Source organism: Sarcophilus harrisii, chromosome 3 (genome assembly GCF_902635505.1).
Source record: "Sarcophilus harrisii chromosome 3, mSarHar1.11, whole genome shotgun sequence".
Classification (NCBI taxonomy): domain Eukaryota; kingdom Metazoa; phylum Chordata; class Mammalia; order Dasyuromorphia; family Dasyuridae; genus Sarcophilus; species Sarcophilus harrisii.
In genome coordinates, this window is record NC_045428.1 from 567,085,429 (window position 1) to 567,097,608 (window position 12,180).

The 12,180-nt window shown below is 41.2% G+C and overlaps 1 protein-coding gene across 1 annotated transcript in view; it reads left to right on the forward strand.

Annotated features, from left to right (window-relative positions):
* The first annotated feature begins 1,563 nt into the window (after positions 1-1,563).
* The window catches only part of ATP13A2 (ATPase cation transporting 13A2), a 44,321-nt gene continuing 33,704 nt past the window's right edge, over positions 1,564-12,180 (forward strand). Inside the window, exon 1 of the mRNA XM_031962759.1 lies at positions 1,564-1,784. Within this exon, the coding sequence (XP_031818619.1) occupies positions 1,750-1,784 (35 nt within the window). The 5' untranslated portion in view covers positions 1,564-1,749. The remainder of the gene's footprint in view (positions 1,785-12,180) is intronic.

Genomic DNA, 12,180 nt, shown 5'->3' on the forward strand with positions numbered 1-12,180 from the left:
GAAGAAAGGAAGGGTTGAGAGTAAGGACTATGAGAAATGGATAGACATTTGTTTGGTGTCCACAGTTGTGAAAATTGAATTGGGGAAATGGGACTTGAACTGGATCTGAGGGTGGTTGAGGGTGAAGATTATTTCCCCCAGAAGAATGTAAGAATGTCTTAGGGGCAGAGACTGGGTTTTGTAACTGGGCTGGTGGCCTGAGATTTGAAAAGAATCTTTTTTTCTTTGCCCCTAGCTTTCCAATGTAATCTTCCCCATCTAAAATGGAAGCTCCTTGGGAGCAGGAAATGGACAGAGTGGGAAACATCCTGCCCTGTTCAGCATTTAATAGTCTCGGACTTTCCTACCTCACATTTTTAGAAACTGCTTTAAAACCCCCAGTCAATGGGGAAAGGGGCCAGGGGGCTGGGGAGGGGAGCTCAAGCTAAGAAATTAAAAAGGGACTGCCCTTTGCTTGGTTGTGTCTCTTTTTCTAAAACCACACTTTGTATAGCAGAGATTGTTCACCCTTTCTCTTGAGAAAGAAGTACATTTTTCCCTGCACTCATACTCGGCCTCCTGATTGGGTTAGTGGTCGCTACCAACCCACACACGACTGTCTCTTGCCTTTCTTTGTATCCTTGGCACCCCTACCATGCCTGGCACACAATAGCTGCTTAAATACTTGTTGACTACCTGACTGAGAGTGAAGGATCCTAGACTTAAAGTTGAAAGGGACCTTAGAAATTATCTATGTCAACTGCTTCATTTTACCAAGGAGGAAACTAAAGAGCAGAAGTGAACTTGCGTAAAGCTAGTCTCTGTTTCTCTTTGTGTGTCTGTTTCTCTGTGTGACTCTATCTCTCTGTCTGAATGTGTGTGTGTCTCTCTCTCACACACACCACTAGTAGAAGTGTGACAAAGTGAACAGAGCTCAGGTTGGGAATCTGGAAGACCTGAATTCAAATTCTGCCCTAGACAATCACTATCTTTGTGATCTTGGGCAAATCACTTAACTTCTCACACTCTCAGTTACCTCCTGGGTAAAAGGGATGGTTGGGGGGGGAATTGTGTGTGGGTGTGGGTGTGGGGGTAGGGTGTTGGAATTCCAGAATCTTTAAAATCTTCCTTCTAGTTCTAAATCTAGAGTCCTAAATTGTTCTAGCCCAGATTCTGGAAGAACCCGGCACTCTTTCCACGCATGTGTTGTCTATGGTGTCAGGGGCGGGGTGTTGCGCATTTGTGTGCTTGCATTTTGTGCGTTGTCCGTTGTCACGGACTGTGTTGCCGGCCCGAGCTTCTGTGTCGGGACTGGTGCGGGTTGTGTTGTGTCCCTGGGCTGCCCACTGTGTCACACGTGGTTTGGTTGGGTGTTGTAGAGCATCTTGCTGTGTTGCGCTCGCCTTTTGTGTTCTGCTGCGGTCTATTCCAGCACGTGTGTCGTGTGGCCCCGGTTTTCTGTGTGTTTTTGCTTAGGGTGTGACCTGGGTCTCAGCCATCACCTCTGGGCTCCGCCCTATGGCTGGAGGTGTGTCTGTGTGTATCTTGTGCTAGCAACTCCCGGCCCGGCCCGAAGGCTGGGGCGGAACTACAACTCCCAGCAGCTCCCGCGGCCGCCCGGCGGGGAAGACGTGGAGGCTCCCTGGGATCAGAGCGGACTATACCTCTGCGGCTCGGGCGCTGGGGCTGCAGATGCGGCGGCTGCAGAAGCCGGCTTAGCCTCGGCGACAGCATCGTCCCGAGCCTCCTGGCGGCTGGGGCTCTGGGGCGATGGGCTCCTGCTGGAGCCGGCGGGACTCGCGCAGGTGAGCAGGGGCGAGCCAGCCCTCACCCCTTCCCGGAGGAGGGGGGCTCATGCATCCTCTCTGACACCCCGGCGTGGAGTGGCGGGGGGCACTTCGGGGAGGGGCCTAAAGAGGAGAGGACGAATGTCCTAGAAAAGCTGGGGATCTCTAGGCGCTGGGCGAGGGACCGAACCGAGCAGTTCTGGGGCGGGGGAGAGAGGCGTTCATGCTTAGTAGGAACGTCCATCTTTGGGAGCCAAGATTTGAATTTGGGAGAGGGGATGGCCGCCTCGTGTCCCAGAGGAGGATCCCAAAGCACTTGGAGAAGGGAATGCCCTCTTGGCCCCATTCTCAGGGTGAGGAAATTAGCTTTAGAAGAGCTGTCAGTAAGCATTTATTAATCCCTTAATATAAACACCAGAGGTAGAAAGAAAGGGAAAAGACGGTCCGGTTCTCGAGGAATTCGGTTTAATAGGAGAGACGATATTTAACAACTGCACCAACAAACCTATGGACGATACTATTGGAGATGATCAATATCGTATACCCTTGGCGATATCGTGTCCCTTTCTCCAGGTTAAATCCTTTATACAGACCAGGAGCTAGATCACCTGGGTTCTGTGCACAAAGGACAAGCCTGTCGACCCGAGCTATCTAAACCTTTCCCAAAGAATATGATTATTCCTTTGGCCTGAAAGAGTTTCCACAGGGGTCGTGCACTGAAATCCAGGCGGCTTCCGCCCCAAAAGCTTGTCAGCTTTCTTCTCCGTTCCCTTCACCTCAGGATCTCCCCCAGGGGTGTCCACAGAGGCTTCGGGATGACAGCTGGAGGAAACCCCAGTTCAGTGCCCTCCTAGTCAGATGTGTGAATGTACTTGATTGGAGAGCCCAGTTAGGGTTATGTGCCCACATAACTTCCTTTGAAGATCAACCACTTTTTCTTACTCATCCCTTCTAAGCCTTGTGGACTGGGAGTGGGTGGTCAAGTAGTTCAAGAGGTCAGGCACACTGGGCGGCTTTATTGGGGACCAGAGAAAGACCATTGTGTACATCCTTGGCAGGTCTCCTGTGTAGTCTCTGAGACACAGAAAAAAATGACTTCAAGGCAGAGCCCACACCTTTCATCAGCTTCCTGTTGTAGAAGTGAAGGGCTCTTCCTGTTTATTTCTTTGAAACTAGTTGAAATCCCACCTGTTCTGAGAATGCCCAATATCTGTTCTCTTTAATTATAAAGTGCCTTTTTGCCAGTCTCCATTGAGTGATTGAGAGCAGTTTGTTCAGAATTTCCTCATCACCTCTGCGGTTCATCGCCCGCCCCACCTCTAGATTGAAATGTTAGATTTTTCTCTTTGTGGCTTGGAGAACTTTCCCTCAAACAGCTCTATGGCTGTGTGTGTCTAGAGACCTTTCTTGTCAAGGGCCTAAGGCAAGGGTCAAAATTTGCCCCAACTGCAGAATCTCCTGGAGTCTGGATCCTGAGGTCTTGTGAAAGGATCCAGGCTCCCCTGGAGCTATTCCTCATTTGGGTCATGCTTCCTAGGCCAAGGTGTGCCCTCCCACTCCATCCCATCAGGCCTTCCAAGGTATCCCCTTCCTGCTTGATGCAAGGGTATTCAGTCCTGACTGGAATGGGAAAAGGAAAAGTGTTTAGATCTAGGACTTGAGCCAATTCATCAAGAAAGGATAGGAAGGAGAGGAGGAAATGAAGAAGTTCCTGAATGGGCTTTGACGCTGACATTTTGCCCTTTTATTAGAGCCCCCATCTATAAAAGGAGATGAAAATAGCCACTGCAAATGCAGATGATAAGATAATGCTTATAATGCTTATAGCTGCCAGGGAAGTGTGAGTCATTATTTTTTGGCCAGGACCTGTGATTTCATTGAGGCAGGAAATTCCAGATCAGGAACTACCACCCTTACCCCAAGCCTGTTCTGCAGCTTATACCTTACCATGTTGCTTAGGTCTTAAAAGTGTTAGCCACTTGCCTAACCCTGGAGCTAAGAAGAAGGTCATTCTCCTTAGGCTCACTGAAAGCATCCACAGCAGCAGCACACGGGACCCCTCATGAGCCCTTCTCCTGAGCTGGGGCCCCAATTTCTTCCTCTAGGGGAGCTTGGAGATTGAGCATCTGGGATAGCGACATTGAGTAAAAACGTTGCTCCTGTGTTTTTATGAATCGGTGTTCCAGGCTGGTGGTTGTGGTCAGCAGTTCGATCTGTGGTGATGGTACATTTCCAGGATCGTTGGGTCCGAAATCTTTTAAATCTTTTAAAATCAGGACTTGTAATATGGAGTTTTATCTTTCCATGAAAGAAAGTGAGTTGCTGAGGTAGAATTCTGGCTAGATATTAAGTAGATTCTAAACTTTTATAACCTCAGTGTTCATTGGGTGGACTTCCTGGGATCAGAAAGACCTCACTTCCAATTCAAATACCATCTCAGGCACTCATTAAGCTGTGGGACTTTGGGCAAGTCACATAATCTCCTTGTGTGCCTCAGTTTCTTCATCTATAAAAAAGGGAATGATAATGGAGTTATTTCCCAAGGTTGTCCTAAAGATCGAAAATCATACTATTGGGGCAGGTAGGTGGTGCAGAGGATAGAGCACCAGTCCTGAAGTCAGGAGGACCCCAGTTCAAATCTAGTCTCAGACACTTAACACTTCCTAGCTGTGTGACCCTGGGCAAGTCACTTAACTCCAATTGCCTCAGGAAAAAAAAAATCATACTATTTGTAAAGTGCTTTTCAAACCTTAAAATACTGTATCAGTGCTAGCTATTAGTTCTTAATGTATTTCAGTCTTCACTCTTTACATAATCATTGACCAGTCTTCCATAAATCTAATCCCTTTTCTAAAGGATTTCACCTTTCCCAGCAGTCCCTTTATCTGCCTGGCCATTTAATCTAATCTCCCCATTTTATTGTTGGGAAAACTGAGACTTCATCTAATCTAATCTTCATTTAAAGCCATCAATCGGCCTGAGGCACAGAAAACTGGTAGCTCCATGAGGAGAGGGACTGCTTCTCTCCTTATTTTTGGAGCTCCCTTATTTCTGGGTGAAAAGTAATCCTTTTTTGCCCACTGCTTACTTTCTTTGGATCATAGGTTTAAACCCTTTTCAGTGCTGTGTGCCTCGGGGAGCTAACATTCTATCAAGGGGAGATAACACATATGCTTCCCAGTATATCTACAGAACTTTTAACAGGGTAATTTAGAAGGGAGGCCCTGGTCCTTAAAGGATCAGAACCTGGAGCAGAACTTCGAAAGAAACGAAGCATTCGCAGCGACCTAGTTGAGGAAGGAGGGAGTTCCTGGCTTGGAAACTGAACCTGGAGAAGTATGGAGATGGTAGATGTTATGTCATATGTGAGATACAGTAGGAAGGACAGTTTGGCTGTACTGGAGAGCAGAGATCTTCAACTGTGGGTCATGACCCCTCATGGGGTCACTGAACTGACTGTGTGGGATACCAACAATTTGGCAACACTGAAAAGTTTCTGAATGTTCTATATCCTGCACTATGAACTATTCTGCCAAGATTTAACTCTTTATGTAAAAATAAACAAGCACATCCTTCTCATTGCTATGCAGATTTGCTTTCATCTTTGATAAATGGTAAAAGATATATGCCAGAGAATTGTTTTAAAATAACTATGAATTATTATCATAAATTTGTATTTGTATATTTAACATACATATCGTATACTTGATATACATTATACTTATTCAGATGAAAAAGGTTTGTGAGTGGAAAAAGTATAAAAAATCCTATTATAGAATATGTGAAAAGCAGTGCTATATAATAGACCCAGAAAAGTAGGCTGAAGTAAGATTGGGAGTCTATAAATATTGAAGGGGAGTTTGTCTTTGATCCTAGAGGTGAGGGGAGTTTGTGTAAAAATGGGCTAATCTCTAGCTAGGCAAGTACCCTGGGCAGCATCTAGGTAACAGTAAATACTTAATGCTGGGCACAAATGTGGTTCCATCGATACACTGGCTTAAAATCAGCAGGATCTGACTTCAGATTTGACCTCAGACACTTACTAGCAAGGTGACTTCAGTCATTTAACTCCAGTTGTTTCCACAAAATACTAATATACATTTGCTAAGTACTTTGTGTAAGGAATCTGGAATCATATTAATATTTTTATTCAATCAATTAGCATTTTAAAAGTACTTACTATGTGTCAGGAACTTCTGTGTAATAAAGATAGAAACAATTTTCCTACTAGAAAGGAGCTAAAGTAGCTCACAAATACCTACAGAAGGAGATGGAGCTTTTTTTTTTTTTTTTTTGCTGAGACAGTTGGGGTTAAGTGACTTGCCCAGGGTCACACATCTAGGCAGTGTTAAAATCTGCCCCAAGATAGATCATTTTTAAAAATTCTGTTTTATTTTCATTTTTGAATTCTCTCATTCTTCAACCCACTGAGAAAACAAGAAAAACAAAACCTTTTTCAAATATGTATGGTCGTGCAAAACAAATTGTCATGTTAGCCGTGTCCAAAGATAAAAAAAAAAAAAAAAAGGAGAGAAGAAAATATATGTCAAAGCATTCTGAGTTCATCACTTCTCTATCTCACATGTTTCCTCTTGAATCCTCTGGAATTATAGTTGATCAATGCCTTAGAGTAATTAAATCTTTCAACACTGATTTCTTTTTTCAATTTTGTAAACATTTATTTGAACATTTATTTAACATTTAAATATAAACATTTCAGATACCAATGTATACCTGCATAATACATTTAGGTGAGAACACTCCACAATAGATTTGTGGGACAATAATGTAGTTGAATAATTAAGTTATTTTCAGCATAAATTTCACCAACATCAATCATGCTATTGTCCTTAGTCCTAAATGGTGGTTTTAAAACTCAGTTTTATAAAATTGTATTCTCTAGTTTACAGTTACTTATTCTATAGTTAAAAAGAGAATAGCATCACATAAAAAAAGCTACATTTAATATAGATATTAGTATCAGTTTAAAATTTATGCAATGCTGAGAACATATTAATTAGCTATTGAGAATCTGAAAAGACTAAGTAATAAAACTTCTGGTACTTAGAAAGAGAATATTGAAGGTAGAAGTATATAGCGTTTGGGATAATGTGAGGGGGTTATGGTTAAAGAACTACATGTACTCGGGATTTTCTTTTTTTGTAGTTTTCAACACTATTATTACAATATTACTATTATTGTTGAAATTGTTCTTCTAGTTTGCTCGCTTCATTTTGCATCAGTTCATATGAGGCTTCCTAATTTTTTGTGAAAAGATCCCCTTCATCATTCCTTAGAAGATGATAATATTTCATCATAGTCATATGACTCACTTTTTTATCCATTCCACAACTGATGGGCATTCCTCAGTTTCCAATGTTTTGCTACCACAAAAAGAGCTAGTATAAAAATTTGAGGAATTTGTGCTTCCTTTTCCTCTTTCTTTGATCTCTTTGTGATGTAGATCTAGTAGCAGTATTGTTAGGTCCAACTGTACCCACAGTTTCATAGTTTTGGGCATAGTTCCAAATTGATTTTCTGGATGATTGGATCAGTTCACAGCTCTACCAAGAGTATATTAAAGTACAAGTTTTCTCCTAGCCTCTCCAGCATTTTGTCATTTTCTTTTTTGTCACCTTGACCAATATTATGAGTGTGACTTGTGTCTCAGAGTTGTTGTTTGTTTTTTTTTTAAATTATTATAGCTTTTTATTTACAAGATATATGCATGGGTAATTTTTCAGCATTGACAATTGCAAGACCTTTTGTTCCAGTTTTTCCCCTCCCTCCCCCAGATGGCAGGTTGACTAATACGTGTTCCATTGGAACCAACTTGATTCATCTCATTGTTGAAGAGGGCCATATCCACTCAGAGTTGTTTTAATTCGTGATTCCCTAATTATAAGCGATTGGGAGCATTTTTTTCATGTTGTTATATTGATAGCTTTTATTTCTTTCTCTGAAAAAAATCCTTTGATTATTTATCTATTGGGGAATGGCTCTTATTTTTATAAGTTTGGCTCCAGTTCCTATATATCTTGAGATATGAGGCCTTTGTCAGAGAAACTTACTGCAAAGGTTTTTTTCCTGCCAGTTGCCTACATGTCTGTGAATATTAGCCACATATTTTTGTTTGTACCCAAACTTTCCAATTTGATTTAATCAAAATTGTCCGTTTTGCCTCCTATGTGCCTCCCTCTTCCTAATTTGATCATGAATTCTTCCCCTATTCATAGATCTGAGAGGTAATTTCTTCCATGCTTCCCTAATTTGCTTATGATGTTATTCATATCTAAATGGTGTTTCCATTTTGAGGTTATCTTGATAAATGATGTGAAAACCTAGATACCTAGATTCAGACAGTTTTCCAGTTTTCTGGTTCTTGCCCCGAGAGCTGGAATCCTTGGGTTTATCAGATACTATACTACTGTGCTTATTTGCTTCTATATATTGTATATCTTATCGGTTCCACTGATCAATCTCGCAGTTTCTTAGTACCAAATTGGTTTGACGATTATGGCTTTGTAGTATAGTCTCTTTCTTTGCCAATTTTTGTTTTAATTGTTATTCTTAGCCTTATGTTACTCCAGATGAATTTGTTATTATTCTTTTCTAGCTCTATAAAGCGATAGTTTAGTTACTTATCCTATAAGTACATTAATTTAGGTAATATTGTCTTGTAAAAAAAATTTTTAGGAGTATAAAAGATTCAAAATAAACATTTCCACAAAGGAAATCACACTTTTTATTTAAAAAGAAAAAAACTTTATTAAAAAACTTTTTATTGAAAAAGAAAACCCAGAAAAATAAATCTATCCACATCACCAATTTAGAATGAGGTCCAGTATTTATAGCTTCAACTTAAAAGGACTATTCTTTAAATCTCTGTGATCTTATAGATCAAAATGTTGAGGAAAATTTTGTAATACAGGGAAAGTGGATATGGTCTTCTTCGATATTATATTTGATATTTTTAAAAAATGTAGCCAAGTTTGTAATGCTTCTTTAGGTTAGGTGAAATGTGATTGGCACATTTCTGTGATGCAATGGATAGGGTTCTGCCTTGGAGTTGGGTGTTAAAGCAGTGTGACCCTAGGCAAGTCACTTATCTCTGATTACCTCTGTTTCTTCATCTGAATTTGAGAAGAATCTTTGCCTTGAAAACCCTTATGGAGTCAGACTTGACTGAAAGATTCAGTAACAATAACAAAGTTCCTGGGTGTATCTTGGCAAGGAGATTCCCAAATATTTGATACTGTCTGTAGTTTTTTTTGTTTTTTGTTTTTTTGCGGAGGCAATTAGGGTTAAGTGACTTGCCCAGGATCACACAGCCAGGAAGTGTTGTGGCTGAGGTCAGATTTTAATTCAGGTCCTCCTGACTTCAGGGATGGTGGCTCTATCCACTCCCTAGCTGCCCCTGTCTGTAGTTATTTTTAATGGAATTTCCTTTTTATCTCTTCCTGCTAGGTTTTGTGGGTAACAGACAGAAGTACAGATGATTTATGTGGATTTATTTTGCATCCTTCAACTTTGCTGAAATTGTTTCAATTAAATTTCAGTTGACTTTAGGATTCTTTAAGTCTAAGTCAATCATCATTATTTGCAAAAAGTGGTAGTTTTGTTTTCCCTTTGTCAAGGTTTATTCACTTATGTGTGCCAGGTACTCCCTTAAGCTCTGGGGAATTCACATACTTTAAGCAAGAGAGTCTGCCCACAAGCAGCTTCATTGCAACAGGAGAACATGGCACATAAAGCAGGCAAGATAGGGCATACACAGATGTACCAGAGCATAGGACTGAGATCTCTGAGAAGTAATGGTCCAGATGCTTAGTTCGAAGCAAACTAAGTGTTAGAACCTACTCTTCTCGGGGTGGGCACTGGGGTTTTGATAGGAGAGAGATGGGGCTTCAGGTTGGCAGGGCTGGGAGTGAAGATAAAGAAATTAAATACTAAACAATTAACATACAAGGTAGTGGGAGAGTGGGGATGAGGAAGGATTTCATCTAGAAGCATCTTGAAAGGACAGAGAGACTCTGAGGCAGAGAAGGAGGGAGTGCATCCCAGGCATGAGGAATGACGGGGACCCCATCTCTCTCCTACCAGAAGTCCAGTGCCCACCCCTGGGAAGACTGGGATTTAATAATAAATAATCTCATCCAATAAATGATGAATTAACAAATAATTAAATCACTTTCTTTAATCATTAATCAATAATTTCTATTTAATCATCAATAACTGTAGCATCTCACATTTCATTTACGTTATTTTTTTGAAGAGGGCAATTTAATCATTTTATCAACGAGGCCAACGGGTCATTAAAAAGAATGGTCATTTGGCCATCTCTCTTAGTCAGACCAAAGCCAAACGCTTCATCTCTTGGAATTTATGAGGGGAGATAATGTGAAAAGGGAAAAAAAAATGGGAAAATGTTTGACAAAACGGCTTGACGAAAATCAAAGGGGGCAATCCCCTTTGATAACATTGACAGAATCAAAGAGGGCAGTCTCTTTTAATAGGTAGAACTTATAGATAAAAGATGCATCATTTATATTCTTTATGGCTTCCAAAGTTCTACCTTTCACTTTTCAGGATCCTTTCCTGCCTTGGAAAATGAAAGCAAGGGTGTGTTGTATCTCCCATCCCCCAATATGCAAACACACACACACAGACACACAGGCCTGCCAGGGGAAGGAAGTAGGGCAGAAGTAGAGCAATCGAGATCTCTGATGTGGGCCTGGAGAAAGGGATTCTTAGCCCTGGAAGAAAGGGCATCCCCCTGAGGTGCTGCTGAAGATAACTGCTCAAACTAGCTACTGGCCTCCTCTCTGTTCTCCCAAGTAGACATGCAGGCTCCAGTCTGGAAGACCAGGGATAAAATACTAGAAAGACAGGAATGCTGAGAAGGCTGCAGGGGCCATTTCTCCTAAACTTCATCTCCCTTACAAGCTGATTGAAAGTATTTTTTACAACTTATCAAAAATTCCCTAAGTGGGAACTCTTGCTATCATGTGGGTCCTCTATTTTGTACAACTGTCAAAATTAGGGTCTGTCTGCAGGGTGGAGTGACTCTCAGCCATCTCTCAGAACTGCCCTAATAGCAGTGTATTTGTGGAAGAGAAAGGAGGAAGGAAGAAGGGCTTTTATCTCCTGAGGGAATGGGAAGAAAAAAATCAATTCTCAAACTGGATTAAGGAGAGATGGAGAGATTGAGAATCCAAGAGTAGAGTGGATTTGTCCGCCCTCAGGGAACTCCTGATTTCTTGTGGCAGACTAGATGTTTTCTCAAACCCTTGTTTTATGTGTATAGTGCACTAGTGTCCACTGAATTTCTATCAAAGGGTAAACAGAACCAGATTGGGGAGGAGAAAGAGGAAGGGGGAAAGTTTACTATGATAACTATGATAACTGATCACAGAAAGAAGGCAGAACTACTGGATTCCATTTTCTCTGCAAAGGAGAATGAATGTACTTTGGTTCTGGAGATGACAGATCAGGAATGAGAATCAGAGAGTGGATGCCCAAGATAAGAAAGAGTCTCTAGCTGGCTGTGATGAACTGAAGTCACCAGACCCAGGCCGCCATATACCCTAGATAGTGAATAAACTGGCAAATGAGATTGCTGAGCCAGGTCTATTTGAGAGCTTAAGGAAAACAGGAAGAAGAACCCAAGGATTAGAGAAGGGCAAATATTGCCCTAATTTTCAAAAAAGGGAAGTGATCAGAGTCTGTAAATTATTCTACATTGGGTTGGACTTTAATTCCTAGAAAAATTCTCAAGGGGATCATGAAAGGAATAAATGGCAAACAATTAAAAAGGGAAGCAAGTGGAGACTAGAAAGCTTTGGCTTTGCCAAAAACAGGTTGTGCTGGACTAACTATTAATATATATATATTATGTTACTACTGGGATTATATCCCAAAGAGATTATAAAGAAGGGAAAGGGACCTGTATGTGCACGAATGTTTGTGGCAGCCCTTTTTGTAGTGGCTAGAAACTGGAAACTGAATGGATGTCCATCAGTTGGAGAATGGCTGAATAAATTGTGGTATATGAAAATTATGGAATATTACTGTTCTGTAAGAAATGACCAACAGGATGATTTCAGAAAGGCCTGGAGAGACTTACACGAACTGATGCTAAGTGAAATGAGCAGGACCAGGAGATCATTATATACTTCAACAACAATACTAGATGATGACCAGTCCTGATGGATCAGGCCATCCTCCAGCAACGAGATCAACCAAATCATTTCTAATGGAGCAGTAATGAACTGAACTAGCTATACCCAGAAAAAGAACTCTGGGAGATGACTAAAAACCATTACATTGAATTCCCAATCCCTATATTTATGCACACCTGCATTTTTGATTTCCTTCACAAGCTAATTGTACAATATTTCAGAGTCTGATTCTT